The sequence below is a fragment of the Xenopus tropicalis genome, chromosome 1, assembly GCF_000004195.4.
Source record: "Xenopus tropicalis strain Nigerian chromosome 1, UCB_Xtro_10.0, whole genome shotgun sequence".
Classification (NCBI taxonomy): Eukaryota; Metazoa; Chordata; class Amphibia; order Anura; family Pipidae; genus Xenopus; species Xenopus tropicalis.
In genome coordinates, this window is record NC_030677.2 from 77,919,198 (window position 1) to 77,938,252 (window position 19,055).

Genomic DNA, 19,055 nt, shown 5'->3' on the forward strand with positions numbered 1-19,055 from the left:
TTCTATGCCTACCTCCAGGTTATTAATAAACAAGTTTAAAAGCAAATGACAAGGACAGACCACCCAATAACGACACTGGCCCAATTAGAGAATGTTCCAATTACCACCACTTTGTAATCTATCCTTCAACCAGGTTTCTATCCAAGTTACAAATATAATGTTTAAGGCCAATGTTCCTCAATTTTATCATTAACTTTTTGTGCGGTACTGTATCAAATGCTTTAGCAAAATCTAAGTAGACCACATCCACTGCCATCCCAAAGTTGAGGTTCCTGCTCACCTCCCCTAAAAAGCAATTAAATCAGTCTGGCAAGATCTGTTACACATAAAACCATGCTGGCACAAACTCATAGGACTGTGATTTGCATCTATGTACATAGATGTATCTATGTACCACTGATATCAGTCTAACAGACCAATAGTTTTCAAGCTGAGAATGAGATCCCTTTTTGAATAGCTACACTACATTAGCAATTCGCCAGACCCTCGTCACCATGCCAGAACTCAACGAATCCTGAAATATGAAGTAAAGAGGTTTAGAAATCACAGAGATAAGCTTGTTTAGTACCCAGGATTTTTTTTTACCTTTACATGGTGAAGTCTCTTTTGAATTTCCTCCTGAGTGACCCATGTATCAGTTGTTATATTACTAGAATGGGGTCTATTAAAAAGCAAGCCTTCATCTCTTTTAAACAAACCAGCCTTTATGCCAACTACAATACAATGGCTTCAATCTACATTGTTAAATATCTTACCTTAAATGGAAGACTTCTTTCAGCAGTGGGACTAATTGGAAGAGAGGTGGTACTACTCGCTGGGCTCATGTCAGCGCTCTGTCAATAAAAAGCAGAAAAGCATGTGTTAAGCACATAAAACCATCAATCTATAAATCAAGGGTAAGTAAAGTGAACCTTTCTTTATAAATGTGGGAAGAATTTACGTTTTAAAATCTGTATTGCTGGATTGATATCATGGTTTCTGTGTTTTACAGCTATTTTTTAGTTTCTTTACAAGTTAAAGTGGTTTTCAGCTGAAACAAATACTAAAGTCATTTGACAGTTTGTCTTCCTGCTCTTACAAGGATCCTGATAACAGCAAACACACAAGATAAAGTTGTCTATGGAGAAACATCTTTCAATATGACAAGGGAAGGGAACTTACTACTGATGAGCCAAAAATGTAACTTTTATATGGCACAAATGCAGGTCTGGACTGAGGTTCAAAATAGGCTCAGGCATTGTAAGTATACAGAGGCCCAAACGGCCCCCTCCAGTCCACTAAATAGTGATTGTCTATGGCATCTTACAACATCCCCTCTGGCATTTGCCAGAATCTACAGATTGCCAGTCTGGGCCTGTACAAATGCCCAGGGAATATGATATAATATAAATGCAACAAAGCACAAGATTACCGCAAGTTATAAGTAAAATAATTCAGAAGTAAATTGCCATCTTTCAGGGCAGACAAAAGGCAGTTGATCAATTTAGTTTGCTTCATACATGCCATCCATAGCAACCAATCAGCAATTAGAATTGAACAGTAACCTACAAGTTAGAAAACAAAAGCATGGATCTGATTGGTTGCTATTAGCAACATCACCGGTGATGTTGAATTACACATTATAATAAATATTCCCCTTAGGGGTATATTTATCATGCTGTGTAAAAAATGGAGTGAAGCATTACCAGTGATGTTGCACAGGGCATCCAATCAGCAATTAGATTTCAACAGTTTGAAAACCAAAGAAAAGCATCTGATTGGCTGCTATGAGCAAAATCACCGGTAATGTTTTACTCCACTTTTTACACAGCATGATAAATATACCCCCCCCCCTAGTGTATGTCCGTCACCAGTGTGGGTTAGGCTTTTTGACTGTAATAGTAAGCTCTAACTTAGCATATGGTAGATTTCTAACAAAACCCATTTTTTCAACCAAACCCATAGGACTTGCAATTAAATGCCTGGATGTTGCTGGTTTTTAATCTAACCTCATCACTAACTCATCACTAAAAGAGACAGCTGCTAACCACGTGTTTTTTTTGGCCACTGCAACCATATGTTCTGTATGGTTATGGTGGTTGGAGGTGGTCATCTACACAACTATTATTTTGGTGTCCTTCTTCTAGTCCCATATTGTAAATGAAATGTAGCATAAGGCATCATCTATAAGTCCTTTAAATGCAAGAGAGATGTATAAAAACTATAGAAATACAATAATATAATTCTTAACCGTATGTTAACAGCAAGGAAAAAAATAGTGGAAAAAATAGTAAGGAAAAAATAGTGTCTGTTGACCCTGTTCCTCTATGAAAACACTTTAAACTGTGGATTTTTGTTAAGGTAAATGCAAAACAAAAGAAAAAAATGCTTACAAGGTAGTGTGCTGTAGCAGAGAGCCTATAAATGAGGAGATCTCTCTTAGAAGGTATGAAGTGGTGACAGCAGCTAAAAGAATATATGAATTGTGACAAATAGATAGAATAAAATATCAACCGATGACACTAACTACTTGCTAGATTGTCAATATAAACAAAGTTTTTCTACATGAAGATGCGTATTTGAAGACAGTTGGAATAAACTCCTTAGACAATATCATGAAAATAAAAGTATGATGAATAGATAGACAGCTAGATAGATAGAGAGCTAGAGTGCTAGATAGAGGGATAGATAGATTAGATGGTTGAAATTGAAAAGTTTACAGTTTTATGTCTGAAAAAGTTTGGTTAATAGCTTAAAGATAGTACAAACTGTAAATAAATATAAAAGGAGTTAGATGCATGGAAAGCAGATCCCATGACTTCTAGGCACTTGGATGTTTAGAGATCACAAAAGGGCCCTGGCTATTGAACAATGTAATTATACAAAAAGTGTGCAAAAGAGGCCATCTTTCTAAAGGTTTAGAAGCTCTTAAACTGATTTTGTTTAAATTTCCAGTGAGGGGTTCCATATAATCAGAATCACTAAGCAAATAATCAACTAATAATTAGATTACTTTTTTTATTTATTTTTTACAATGTACACAGTAACCTTTTTTTGGATTCCACTTTTATTGCATTAAAACATTTCTGTAATGTCTGAGTGAAGATGGATGGATAGATAGAAGGAAAGGAAAGATAGGAAGAAAGAAAGAAATTATGCAGTCCAAAATGCAGCAAAAAGTCTTGTGTCTGCTGCCTGCATATGGTAGAGGGGCTGGCACATAAGGGTTGCCCCGCCTACCCATCACCTTTCCTCTTAGGGAGTGTACAAGGAAATGAAATATAATTTATTTCAAGCTTAAATAGTTAGACTATATTTAATTTTTCCAGCAGGTGTACCAACCGATAAGGTTGGCCTGTAGGTGGGACTTCCCTTCAGGAGTCTATATAAGGAAGTGCAAGAGCTAGCCACTTTCTCTTTGGTGTAAGAACATCAACAGGAAAGACAGAGAGACCAGGTGGGAAGCTGCACCTTGCTAGGTCTAGATAAAGAGAAGACTGGTATCAGCTTGCTCTAAAAGTGAGAGATTGCCAGTATGGAAAGCCTTGGTCCCAACAAGGTGTGAGTATTTTGGGAAGCGCTCCTAGGTGATGGTGCTCCTGGAGTGTATAGACTAGGTTAGTGAAAACCTAGTGGAGCTGTAGTGAGATGGTTTGAGAGAAGCTCATACACTGTATGTGGACACAACAGAAAAAAGGCGGAGACCTTGAACAGTAGAGGAGACCCTTTCTGCAATGGCACCCTGCTAGTGCTTTTCCATATTATGGGTATAGGAGTTGTGTCTGCCTCTGTGAAACATGTAAGATGTACTAAATAAAGTTTACCCTGGTTCATTACACAGACATGTGGCAGGTCTACCCCTTACAGTAAAGGCCTATTGCAAATATGCCCCATTCAGAAGTGCTTTGATAATGAGCATAAATCAGCATCCCCTCTGCACTAGCATACCTTCTATATACATTTTCTTAGCACATCCTATGTCTATAAAATGTAATATGTTTAAACATATGCTAGATACTAAATACAAAGTGGTCTGAGCCTGTGGGTAAATGAAATATTTTGTGCTGCTGTACAAAATGCTGCCATGTGCCAGGACTATTTTTCATTAAAATCCAAGGAAAAACGAGCCTGTATTGGACAAGAGATAACGCACTATAAAGCTGGAACAGCATGAACGGAAATGATTTTTTACTGGTTCTCATTAAACCAGCACAAGTTCCTAAATGAGATGCAATAGGTACCCAACAGCACAGCACTGCATAATTAAGCTGTTTAGATATATCATTCTTGCATATGGGAGAAGTCAAGTTAAAATAGATAACCATTGAGTTTATCTTGCTTTTCTTTCTTTCAAAGCACAATAAAAACATTATCAGAAGTTAAAAGATTGGCAAAAGAATGAGGATTTTTTCTGAACTTGATGTGTATCTGTCACTGCTGAGAATGTTCCCTGTACCTCAATCACTAATGTACAGAGAAATGGATCAGATTGCTGGCATCTGCCAACAGTAATTTGTCAGGTTCACTCATATGTTTTTTATTATTATTTTAGCAAGTGACAGAGTACAGTACAATATTTGCCTGGATGCAAGGAACATTCTTCTGCAAATAAGTGATTCTGAACAGCAGGCATATTCCCATCGGGTACAGCTGTGACTCTATCTATTTGCTTTAGCATGTTATAAAGTAGATTAGCAGCAACACTTTTGGGGTGTAATAATCTACAGTTCTACAGGGCTGTCTAATTGGAGGCCCACAGGCTGGATGTGCCCCCCTAGGCATTTCTGTGTTATTCAGGCTGTCCATAGATTTTTTATAATGACATCAACATATCAATATAAAATGACCCTTATGTCTCCAGATAGCTTATGGGTGTTCTGCAAAATACATTCATACTGTTGATACCATTGTTTGAGTTCTGAAAATAAACAAGCTGGGGTTCCATTTATTAAATGGGAAAAGTACATAAAGGCATCATACAGCTTAAAGCTAATAAAGTCATTACGGGTAATAAAAGATGCAGCACAGAATCTGCACCCATCTACCTGCGTAATTATGGGATCCCTTATCCGGAAACCTATTATACAGAAAGTCCAAAATTAGAGAATTTTTAAAAATTATTTCCTTTTTCTCTGTAATTATAAAACAGAACCTTGTACTTGATCCCAACTAAGATATAATTAATCCTTATTGGAGGCAGAACAGCCCTATTGGATTTATTCAATATTTAAATGATTTTTAGCAGAGTTATGGAGATCCAAATTATGAAAAGATCCCTTATCCGGAATACCCCGGGTCCAGAGCATTCTGGATAACAGGTCCCATACCTGTATTATAATACAAATGTAGGGGACTGCTAACATTGTTATACTTGTATTCAGACAGTCACCTAAAGTTTAGACAGCTATGTGGGTCCTATGTTATAGAAGGGATATCATTTTCTTTTCCTGTGTTTAGGGTATGCTCCTGGCAGTTCAATAACAGGTAAGAAAATGTCACATTTCTTTTCTGTATAAAAGGGGCAGCACACGTGTTTTCTCTCTTCTCTTTCCAAATTCTACCTGTGCAGGCAGGTGGGACAAGTTTGGAGTCTAGGCAAAGGTAGGCCTAGTTAGTTGCAAAGATATTTTCTGTTATACGTCATTCAAGGAGTGATAGATAGAAGTAGGGTAGCTAGTGAGCAGTCTGAACTCCACCGGGGAAGTTATTAAGGATTAGAGTTGGGACCAAGTGCATAGACCCAGGGGTAGTTGCTGTCCCGCCTAGGTTCCACTTGTGAGGCCTTAAAGCTTGGGGTGACACTTGCTAGTCGACTATCCATTATTGGGCAATTTCTCCTGTACTTGTGAGTATTGTGCTACCACATCTATGTTACCTCTAAGTGTTTACCTGCCAATAAAGGAGTTATTGTTATTTTTAAGACCCAGTAAGACTGATTAATTATAACTTAGCTTGGATCAGTTATTTGTTAATAATATAGTCTATGGGAGATGGTCTTATCAGGGATTCCTAGAAAAAAGCTTTTAAAGTACATGTGTTTTATGGTAATTTACCCCACACTTCTGCAGGGATCCCTAAAACTATTAACTAAAGTGAAACAAACAGCAATTCATTGTGGGTCTGCAGCTGCTCTCTCTGTCGCTGATACAGCCTGACCAGTATTCGAGAGCCATAGAGAAAGCAAGTGAGCTATTGCACTCACTTGCAAGACACAATGCTTATGTCACATTTATTTATGTAAAGATATCACTACAACAAAAACCAAATATCTAGACCAGTGGTTTTAAATATAATTTGCTCAGGGACTTCACTTCTATTTTATAGATATATGAAAACATTGCCTTATCATATACTCAGATAACAGAAAGAATTCTTTCTTTTTAATAAAGTATTTATTTTGTGGGGTGAAAGGGGGTGTCACTTCACTGCAACGCTGCGCTAGTCATGGTTTACACGTTTTACAGTCAATGTTGGACTGGGGAGTGCAGGGCCCACCGGGGCTGCCACCCCAGGGGCCCTGCACCCCCAAGGAGCCCCTGCTGGCCACTTCATCCACACCCACCCTCGCCACCCGCCCAACATCCTCCCCAGAGCATGCGTAATTAAAACGCGTCAGGGGAGGACATCGGTGGCCAGGGGAAGCGGCAACAGGGATGGGGTCTGGGCCGCTGGCCCAGTCTAACCCTGGTCACAGTTGAAACAGCACAATAATGACAAGCTTTGTAATTTCTTTTACTTTTTGGGCATTCTTAGACTTGTACTGTTCTCTAAATTACATTTCTCCTTCCTGCACTACGTGGTAACAATATAGTTTAGTAATATTATGCCACTTTCCTGCCTTTGCATTCTACCCCTCTTTCTATATTGATTCAAAAATATAATCATTTTCGCCAGCAAAGCAGACATAGAACAGTCTGTACTTCTCCAAATGGTTACACTCTTTGATGTAAATAAACATGCTGGCAACTGCTTTATGTGCTATACAAACCTGACAAAGAGGAGTCACACTGATAATGTTACAGTTTTTGTGCTTGCACCACAGGTTCTTACAGACTTTAAAATAACCACCCACTAACTTTACCAAAGGATGAGTGTCTAACACATACGAGCAGATGCGTTCTTCTTAGTTTAACTATAACTGACAAGCAAGCTATAATATTTCACCAATATCTATATATATAATAATATCTATATATCTATATAATATATATATATATTGCTTTTTTCAACATCCTTTCCACCTACAGGTACATTTAACGCACCAATGTCCACTGCTAGTCATAACTGTCTACTATGTATTGTCCCCAGTAAGAGAAAAACTCTGACTTTAATTCATGGCCACATACTTGAATTAAAACATATTTGTATCACAATATACTCATTTACTTCAAATCTATGTGCACTTCTTAAATGAGGGACTAGCAGTTATTGATGCATGTAGCATACATTGATGTATAACAAAAATCTATTCCATATGATTTTCTAATAACTTCTTAAAACAGGCAGGGCATTGATGAAACTGTAATTTTCTTTGCCAGAAATTTGTGAAAGCTTTCATATGGTTTTTTGCTCATGCCACATGCTGATACAAGTGATTGCACTTTTAATATTACTATCCTTTATTTATATAGCACAGACATATTCTGCAGCACAGAGATTGCACATCATTTGCATGAGGAAATGTAATTTAAAAACAATGTGTCAGGGGCTCTTTGCATTTTTTATGCACAGCACACCAATTTTACCATCATGCCTTGGTGATGAGGACCCATATACCACTCACAACTTTGTCATGACACAGTTGTAAATAGACCAACAGACATCATGGGGTTATGGCCAGAGTGCTGGGAGGAAAGGTGCCATGTAATTACCAGGTTCTACAGTTCAGCAAGTAGCTATAGTGCTCCCTGCATGACTCTGCAGGCAAGCTACAAAGTGTTTTCCAAAACCTTTTTTTTTTTTTAGCTTCCAGAAATTTAGCAATGTAAAATATTACTTTTAATTCCAGTAATGGTAATTGTGATATTAAATCTTTTAAGAGTATGTTCATATACAGCACTTGTATAACAACTGGGGGTTTATGTTTATTGTAGCTACAGAAATGCAGTGCTAGCAGACAGATAACTTTTGTGTGTTTATTGTAACATTTGGGGGTTCATTTGTTGACAGTGTCCAGGGTGCAAAGTGCAAAAATCAGGCGCAAGTCACCATGTTTTTCACATAAAAACTGTTAGCAGCACAACAAGGGTAATTACCAGCGGGGGTAACCTCTGCGCAGTTATTGAGTGAATGCAACATTTTGGTTGTAAGCCCCCATGTTTATGAAGGACCATGCCCCCAATGTCCCCCAGTGCAGGGGTACCCTGCTGGAAATTGCCTTTTTTGTAATTGTAAACATTACTATAGCATTTATGAGGGTTTCAGCCCTTTATACCAAGCAGAAAGCAGTTCAGTCTGCAACATGCATCTAAATTAATTGCTTATTAGCTGGGCAGGATTTGGATTCAATATTTGGCCAGTATTAAAGGGGACATAAACATCAACACACTAGCAGTTCACACTGAACTATCATAATGTGACTATTCCACAATAGGAGATCCCCTTTCCATCCCCTTGAACTATAAATTATAGTCATCTATTTTATCTGCTACAACTTGTATGCCATCATCTGCATTTCTGTTTTATTCTTCAATTGAAATGTGCATTCTTCCAAAGCTAATGTAAATAGTACAGTGCTTGTACCTCTCCTTAAAGAGCTTCACATTTCTATGTAAATATGATGAACTTAGATTATATGTCAAAATCTGACTGCTGATGTTATGTTTCTGCCATAGCAAATATAACCTTTGGATGGATTTACACAGACATATCTTTGGCATCATATGCTATAAACAGCAAAATACAGTGGTGTCTGATTGGCTGAGCAATTCAGGAGCTTCTAATCAGAAGAAAGTAAAGCACTGAAGAGTACACAAAAGCAAATCAGGTGAAGCCCATGAACAGAGATAGTGAAAAAGATACATGGCAATCCATACTGCTTAACATGCATGTCAATGGGAAGAAATCTTCTTCTTTATATTGCATCTGCAGTAACTTTTGAACAGTATGTCATTCGGATATATCTGCCTGCTCATTAAAATCAGAAGGAAGAGCTCTACAAACCTTGTCAAGAACTACACAATTCATTTGCAGGGTTTAAATCTATAGAGGCCTTTTCTAATCCTTTCTGTGCCTACAGAATTGTTTGCCATTTTCATCAAAACTCATGCATGGCAAACGTGTGTCATTTATTTCTGCCGACCCACACCGAAAATTGACAAAATAAACAGGACATAGCATGGCATACACAATAGGTGGGACAAAAGCTATTAGTCGTAATACAGGTAGGGGATCCCTTATTCAGAAACCCATTATTCAGAAATGAATTTAGGGAAGGCCCAGAGAGTCCATATTAAGCAAATAAACTATGTTTTTAATTAGTCTCTTTTTATCTGTAATAATAAAACAGTACATTGTACTTGATCCCAACTATCCCATTTATCCATATTGGTGGCAAAACAGTTCTGTTGGGTGTATTAAATGTTTCCATTATATATTAGCAGATTCAATATATGACAATCAAAAAAATATAGAAAGATCTACCTGGAATTCCCCATGCCTGAAGCATTCTGGATAATAGGTGTCATGCCTATGTATGAATGAAAGGTTTGCAAAAGAACTAGTATTTATTTATCTTATACATGATAGCTACATATTTGTCTTTCATTGCAGCTGGAAGAAATGGATTTGTTTTTCCTGTATGCCCTGTGACTACATCTGTGAATTGAGAACACTTTACTAGCAATCAGTAATCAACTGAATTAGATGTCGATAGCCCTAATAGGTTATCCTACGGGTTTGTTGTGATCAGTTTCAGAAACAAGATATTAGCAGGTGCTATGAGGAATATAAATGAACTCAGGACATAGTAGTTACTTGGGTAAGTTCAGTATAAATAGATCCAGTATAACTCTGTACAAATACTTTTACTGTGAATAAATGTACCGTCTGCGAACAAAAGGGTTAGTTTTCAAACAACTTATGACCTTTTTGTCAGTCTCCACTGGATTATCTTTTACATTTGTTATCTGCAATCTGTCATTCAACTGTCATGCTACTTTCAGAAACCATGAAATAATAAACTCTGTCAATTTGCCACCCATGGACAGCCAAAAGCAAAAACTGTTTGTCCTTCGATGAGAGTATCATAAATCTTAAGTTCCAAGTCCAACTTTATTTTTAAAGATAGCTTTGGGCAACTCTAGTTATAAGTGGGTAGAAAAGCTTAGACTCTTACAGCTTCATGTTTTCTGTAATGACTTGCACAGAACAACTTTTCAGAAAATTCGCTGTACAATAAACATAACAAACAATATTCTACCCATAGTCTGGAACACATATAGCACAACATTTGTTAACAACAAGTATTTGTGTTATGGCAAAAAATGGTATTAGGTCTCAGAGATCGGATCAGATTGCAGGCATCTATTTTATAACCTCATCAATGTATATGTCTAAATAAATCTATACTTGTCTGTGTTGATTTATTGTAGGCATATTTATTGCAAATCATATTTTACAATAAGTGTGTTTCTGGCTGAGGGATGCACAACATTAGTTAAGTGCCTAGAGATACCTGAACAGCTTCAAAGCTAGACAGGCTGTATGAGTCTGCTTCAACACACTGTAGCCTGCCTTAAAGGTGAAGGAAAAGCTAAATCACTGGGGGGGTGGTGGCAAATGCTAGGCACCCTCAATGATTGTAATCGCTTACTTGATACCCCTGGCTGGTGCTCCTGTTAGGAGAAAGTATCAGGTAAGCGATTAAAGTCCCTGGGGGGTGCCTGACATTTTGGCTCTCCCCAGTGATGTAGCCTTTCTTTCTCCTATAAGCATAACTATTGACATACGCACCAGTAAGCCTGCTGGGGAGATACAAATTTGATTGTCAATCTAAACCAATGTTCCCCAACCAGTGGCTCGTGAGCAACATGTTGCTCACCAGCCCCTTGGATGTTGCTCAAAGCAGGTGCTCATTTTTGAATTTCTGGTAAGGAGGCCATCATTTGGATGTGCCCTGCTCCTCTTTTATGTTTTTATGTCTCACAGGGGACCCCTGCAGTGAGCACCCACCATATTGAATTGATTTTGCAAGTGTGCAGCTCTACATGTTAGAATTTTTGAATCAGTAGTTCTGCTGAATGGTGGCTACTCTAGGTTAGACATGACTCATAAAAGGACTAAGCTCTACCGCACTTGCAGTCACCTCACATTTGGTCCAGTCATTGCATACACTGGTGTTGTTAATTACAGGTACTTGCATTCAGCCACTCCTTGCTCATTCTGGCATGAAGTGCCAATGTGCTCAACCAGTCTGATGAATCATGCAGTGTACCTATTGACACAGAGGAACTGTGGAGCTACCACCAGGGTTTCTACAGTTGATTGACACAACGTATCTTGAGTGTACACGTCATTTTGATTTTTAGTGCCAGCTAAAGATTGTCAATGCAATTGTATCTGATTCATGTCAAATAGTGATAAGCGAAATTTTTTGCCAGGTTTTCTTGTGAAAAAACACCCATAGAGTCCAATGTATTGTAAAAAAAGGAAGTCACACAGCTTGGAAAAAGTCACTACAAAAAAACACCCATTGGCTTTAACGTGTTTTTTAACGAATTTTCAACATTTTGCAAAAAGAAACAGGACAGATTTGCCCATTACTAATGTCAAATCTAACATGCACAATAAAATAATCAGGAACGAATGCACCAAGGGAATCGCCACTTCATGGCTGCTATTATGCTGGAACTGTTGGAAAAATGCCACAATGTGGCTAAAAATTTTTAATTTGTACCCAAAACTGTACTTATAAATGAGTTTTAACATTTGCCTTGACTTTTAAAGTGCATTGTAGTGTTATTTAAGAGGCATGATATTTTAACATGCAGACACAGTTGTTAACAAAATATGTAATTTTATTAACACACACTAAGGGCCAAGACATATGGAGCTACTAGTAGCAGCTACTTGTTACAGCTACTAAACACCAGAAAATACCCTGCCATAGACAATACTGAGAATTGCCTCTGCTAAAACACACGTAGAGACAATTATCAGTAAATTATCAGCATTGTCTATTTTAGTAGCCGTAACAAGTAGCTGCAACTAGTTGCTATGTGTGTCTTAGCCCTTAAACAGATAAAACTATTTATGTGGTAAAAAACATTTACACGAAAATAACATACAGGTATAAGACCCATTATCCAGAAGGACGAAGGGTATTCTGGATAAGTCGTCTTTCTGTATTTTGGATCTCCATACCTTAAATCTACCGTACTAATAAATCAGTAAAACATTAATAAACCCAATAGGCTTGTTTTGCATCCAATAAGGATTAATTATATCTTAGTTTGGATCAAATACAGAATACTTTTTTATTCTTACAAAGAAAAAGGAAATCAATTAAAAAAATCTGAATTATTTTATATTATATTATATATTAAAATGGAATCTATAGGATACAGGCTTTCCGTAATTGGGAGCTTTCTGGATAACAGGTTTCCAGATAACGGATGCTATACCTGTATTCCCTTTCCTAGACATATTATGCATTTTAGGATATAGTGACATACCATGCCTAGGACCTTATATGCTGAGAAGGCCATTTTGTTTTTAAATGGCTTACCCTATTATTCTATCTTTTCTTTTTTTTAGTACACCTACAGTACGTGAAGTTCTAAATACTGCTCTTCTTTAAAGTGGTAAAGGTCCTTCTCAAGTGCCTGACAGCCTTACTTTCACCACTTCTTCAGAAACCTAGCAACGGTACCAACAAAAATTAACCAAAAAAATTACATTAATAACTGGACTACACTGGATGTTTCATGAGCAATGAATCCATAAAAGTGTCAGTCGCTTTATTACCCTTAAGGTTTCAATGTTTCTAATCTCGTAATAAAGATAACCGTAACAACGTTTTTCTTCTCTGTTTTTCTAGTGAGTTTGAATTCCACCATGATTTAAATGCATGGATATATTTGAATTTCTCATACATGGGTTCTTTTATGGTTGATTGCAGCTGTCAAAACTATCTATATTCAGAGGCACACAGCAATAAAAAGATAAGTCCTACATAATTTTTCATAAATCATAGTTTTATGTGAATATTTAAAATCATTTATATTTTTAAGACTTGTTTCATGCGTTTACAACCATATTCTACATTTTTGGGAAAGGCATTTTTCATGCATTTTTGTCAGATCTACAAATCACCAGAACCAGATAGTAAGTGTGGTCATTTTGTAATGCTTTTATGTGAACAGCCATCAAGGCAATAACGAAATCAATTTCTGGTGATTCTGCTGTAACAAACCTACAGTTATAGTGCAATGAAGGATATAAACAATATTATACAAAAACAAAGTTTCTCTTTCTTCTAGCCCATGGCAACCAATAAAAAAGTTATCTTTTACTTGTCAAGCGCAGTTATAAATGAAGTAAATCATCTGAATACAACAAATACAACATCAGTAAAAGGCTAACCTTTTTGTAATTATTATTCTATATGTATACAACATCACCACATTTTATAAGATACTTTACAGTCAATTGCTGTAGTAAATTCTTATCACAACATTAGGGACAGATTTTGGAGTGTGGGAGAAAATCCAAATAACCAGATGATGCCAATTCAGACATGGAGAAAACATACAAAGGCTGTGTTGGCTTGCCCAGTTTATCAGGTCTTTTATTGCAAGTTGGCAATATCCAAGGCTACTACAAAAAGTCACTATTTTGATGACATTAATGCCATCATCTGGTTCTTTCATTCAAAAACTATACATACAGTAGGCTGAGCAACCAGTTATCTCAACTGCTTATCATAGACAAATGGTGTGCAATTTAGCTATTGCACAGATGGCGCAAGAGCATTGCCCTGTTTTGGGAAATGGCTCCCATTACTGACTTAAGTTGTTGTTTAAAACCACAAGTGCAGTGTGCAATTTTGAGTGCTATTGCTCTCCTTATTAATAAGGATAACTCGTTGGAATAAAAAACCTGAATTCGTTAAAAAATTGGAGTTTGAAAATATGACTTGGCTTTGCTTGACTCCCTTTGACTTTTATAAAAATTCAGTCTTTTAGACTGTGAATTTATTTCAATCAAGTTTTCAAATTTTTTCACTTAATAAATACCAGAAACAGGTGAAAAAAAATTGAACTGAAACATTGATAAATCTCCCCCTTAAAGTGGACCTGTCACCCAGACATAAAACGTTGTATAATAAAAGTCCTTTTCAAATTAAACAAGAAACACAAATTCATTTTTATATTAACACATCCATGCCCATTATAAAGACATTTAAAAATCCCAGCTTTCAATCGTATATTGCCTGCCCCGCCTCTATGCCTTAGGCACAGAGGTGGGGCAGACAAGTACTTTAACTTTCAATTCAGCTCTTACTTTCCCCCTCCCTCCTAACCATCTAATTGTGTAGCCAGTGCATGGGCATGGACACCAGGTCCCTCATTCTGGCACATACACACGATTTTGGAGTGATACAAAGCTTGCCTTAATAATAGTGTCCACAAAATGGCACCTGCCTATTTGATGTGATTGTGTAATTCCAGGACTCAAGGAAACAAGATTTATATTACATATATAGTGTAAGTTAAGTTTATTTTGCTTAACAAACACAATAGAAAAGAATTTTGAATTATTTCTTAGGGTGACTGGTCCCCTTTAATGGCAGTCGTACATGAGCAAAATGCAGTTGACAAAACTGGCTGGACATATTACAATATGCACAACCATCTTGAATGAATTCAGTTATTTTCATAAATGGCCAAATAAGAACATATATAAATATATATATGCACCTTCTTTGACTAACAGGATTTTTGGTAATTTTTGGTTTTAATATGATAGGTTCACAGGATGATCAGAACATGAGGGGGTCTGTTCTGGTCTGTTCCATTTGCTAGCAAAATAACCCAACCAGATTATTCCATCTATAACCACCCATGGACATGATTAACATTGGTGGCACTACAGCCCCAATTTAATTTCTAACTGTGGTGCTCATTTATTACTTAAGTTATTAAAAGCAACCAATTAGATATTTGTTTTATTTTTGTACACAAATAAAAATTAATAGCTAACTGGTGGTCAACTGCAGTGGTGTAATTTAGCACCTATGGTAAATCAGCCCTATTAAGCATAATTAATGCAATGGCATTACTGGATGAAATACCGTTCCAGAACAAGCAGTCCTTTTTCTTTTACTATATGAGGAACATCGTAAGTAATATTTTAGAAGTTCTTTTTTAAGTGTAAGAACATGTTAAAAATATTACTTTCCTGTATATGTGCTTTTAGTGTTTGACTCATTTCAATCCAGTGAGAATTATCAGTTGTCACTATATGATTTGTGTATCACCCTTCCTACCATGCCAGTCTCCTCGGAGAGAGTGATCTTGTTTAAATTAAAAGGTGAGGATAGAAGCACATCCCAGGCTTCACAGATGTGTCAGAAGTTTTCAGAAGTTTGATTTTTCTTTCTCGCCAAAAGATTGAAAGTGATTTTTACATGTCAATCTGCATGGCAGCTCTCAGAGACAACCTTTTGAGTTCTTCAGCAATTCAGATATTCATTAGGGTACTGAAGTGGCAAATGTAGCTTTAGCTTAGCAATTTTACTTAAATTTATATGTTCACTGTCCATTAAATATATCATTTTTGCTGCAATAAAAGAATTTGCTTTTAAGCATAAGAAACTGTTGGATGAACTTGATGAAGGCTTCATAAGGGGTGAACTTTGCAAACATATTTTTAAATACAGTTTAATCTCACACTTCAAAAACATACTGAGATGTGTCCCCTGGGTGTGTGTGTTGCTGAGAATGTGATAGGGCTTTCATTTTGCCTGGAGGAAAAAAAACACCAGAATCAATATTTTCTCACTTCATCAGTGCCTCTGTGGTTAGCATTGCTGCCTTGATGTGCTGGGGTCTTAGGTTCATTTCTAACCAAGCCACTATCTGCAAGGAGTTTATATGTTTCCCTGTGTCTGTGTTGGTATAGACAGGGCACTTTTGTTTAATTCCACACTCCGAAAAACATACAGGCAGGTTGACTGGTTCTTAATAAAACTGACCATTGTGTGAGTGCATTTGACTAAGACCTTAGATTGTAAGTGCAGGGACTAATGTGAATAATGCATGTCCCTGCTATATAAATAAACAATAATAATAATAAAAAATAATTTCACTTGGTGCAGCTGGGTATCATTAAATTATAAAATTTAAGGAAGACATAATGTATTCTAGTTTTCTTTTGAGTCTAGGAAGAATGATAAAGGTGTATACTGCCCATTAAAAAAAATTGGGTTTTATAATGACTAAAAGGTTAAAAAGTCAGTAATTTACCTCCTCCTGTTACTTTTTCTTATACTCCCTCATTCAAACAGGCAGTATATTAAATATATCATAATATATAATATATTATGTTTTATTTTTTTCTGGGTTAAGGAGGAAGCTGATAGGAATTGATAACATTTCATATATTTGCATATAGTCAATACTTTAATAATATAATAATGTGTCTTTATGTCTAAACCCTAAGCATTGTAGCAATAAAAATAGTTTTAAGACTTCCTTTAAAGTATGACTTTTACAGATCTAAATAACAAGGGTTAACCAGAATTCTGAAAAGTAAAAATTGTATGCTGCTTGTATTTTTTTTTATAGTGTGCCCGGCAAACCATGTCCCATTCAGCCCAAATGTGAAGTCAACATTGATTTTATCATAGTTTATTTTCAGAACTGCAAAAGTGTTGTATAAGGCAACAACCCCAAAAGCATTGGAAAATATGATCTGCTATTATTTTTTAGCCTAGAGTAACACTGGACTAAAATAAACCAATTTGCTCTGAGTCTCTCTGGAATGGTTAGTAACTAAAGAACGGGTTAGCGAGTCTTCAGAGCAGGAACATTTTAACCTTATTACGTTGCACTACATACAGTAAATCTGAAAGCTTGCTAATGGAGCTAGCTTGTAGCAGCACCTAGAAGTTTGAATATAAAGCCCTCTCTCTAATAAGGAGATCACAGCACCATTTCACGCTTCTATAGTCCTTTCCCAAGCTAGAAGTATCATACTAAAGCTCTGTCTATTTCCTCATATTCATATATCTAATTATGCCTGAACAATAAAACCCTATCAATGCACATTATCTAAAACTCTATATTTGCATACGTATGTGATATTAGCAGCATAAACCCACTTTTTAAAATGTATAGTGCTGGATACCGATAAGCATAAAGACAATGATGGACAGCTTAGCAAGTCATGTAACCATGCCTCTGTGACAAGTCAGGTCACCCAAAAAAGGAAAAATATATTTTCATAATTCATGTTATCTGGTCATATGCATTTGGGAGCAGTAAGTCATTCACAAGAATGAGCCTGCAAATAGATTATAGCTTCAGCCTGGCCACACAGGCCATTTCACTCCATCTAGTCCTTAGCAAAACACATTTTTCACCTACTAGATATAGGTAAATAAATCAATCCCAATGGGCTTTCATTATCTACACTATCTTTTTTTACAATAGAAGGAGGATATTATTTAGGCTTAAAATAGTAACTTTTTACATTTTTTATTAACCAGATTATGGGGCAAATATACTAAAAGTCTAACACTGCTCAATTTTTCATTTTAAAAAATTTGACTAAACTAATTTCCATGAATGTCTTAATGCCTGACGCTTAAAAATCTGAACTGAAAAAGTCTGTACAGGAAACAGAAACAGCAACTTTTCCGAATTTCCTTCCCCAAAAACTTTGCACAAAAAACAGGAAAAAACAAAAACCTTGGATTTTCAGTCATTTTACTTATAGCACTAAAACTTTGAATAAGGAAAAAAAATCTGACAATTAGTAAATGCTCCCCTATGTATCAAAATATCTTGTGACATTTAACCATCCCTTCCTCTTCCGGATGACCCCTTATACACACCGAATTAGATGGTACAACACTAAACATGGTAGTGCAAAGGTCCTGTATAGAAATGATGGTCAACCAATCTGGTCAAATGGTCAAATTGGTCAAATGGCTCAACTACTAAACCAGATGTGTGACTAATGATGAGTGAATCTGTCCCTTTTCTCATCACCAAAAAAAGTACAATAATTGTACTGGATGTAATGGATCTAAATGCAGGTGTAGCTTGTTAAGATTTCTGGGCTCTCTGCCAAAAGCTACTTTTTAATTATGTTTGAGAAACATTGTATCTTTTTTAGCGTTCAGTGAAGGAGATCAAAGGGAAATGAGGGACTTTTCAGAAAGAATCCGGGACTGAGGGACCACAAAAATCAGGACAGTTTGCAGGTGTGTTACTGTCAGATTGTTAATTCCTGTTTGAATTCCCCTACAATTTGAATACTTTAATAACAGGCCAGGGACATGTCTTGGGCTCCTTTCAATCAATTTAGATACACTGTGTGCGCCTTCTGGCAACAAAATGCATGTTGCAGATAAGATGCTCATTCTGCCCATAGCTGCTGGTGTAAGTAAAATAAATGCTTTCTACTTGGAAAAGTAGAATGTTATACTTGGCTGGGTTTACCCTGACTGAGCTTTACTGACATTCCTGAATATGCCCTGCAATCTGTATCCGTAAATACAATTATGTAGATAATGCTCTGTGCACTGTTTGAGAAAGAAGCATCTTTATAACATACACAACTTTATTTTTTCTAAAACTCTGGCAAATAATACAATAGATCATTGCTTTAGGAATCTAGTCCAGGAAATTTAAATCATACCAATAAAATAGTAATAGCGAAAACTTAGAATCATATACTTGGATAACTTATAATATTTATGAGCAAATGAAAAATCCACAGTAAGGAACTATGCCAGGAACAGTAAAGTTTAGCATTAACTGCTGCTGAGAACTGTAGCTGTACAAAAAAGACTATAACTATGCCATGTAAAATCAGTTTTGCTCTTAGCTATTCCATAGCACCAG

At 36.4% G+C, this 19,055-nt stretch overlaps 1 protein-coding gene across 4 annotated transcripts in view; it reads right to left on the bottom strand.

The window, feature by feature from the left end:
• ccser1 (coiled-coil serine rich protein 1) overlaps positions 1-19,055 on the bottom strand; it is a 425,689-nt gene that overhangs the window by 82,665 nt on the left and 323,969 nt on the right. For all 4 annotated transcript variants that reach the window (XM_012955484.3, XM_031903181.1, XM_002937237.5 and 1 more), the window contains one exon: positions 756-833. In XM_012955484.3, the coding sequence (XP_012810938.1) occupies positions 756-833 (78 nt within the window). The remainder of the gene's footprint in view (positions 1-755; positions 834-19,055) is intronic.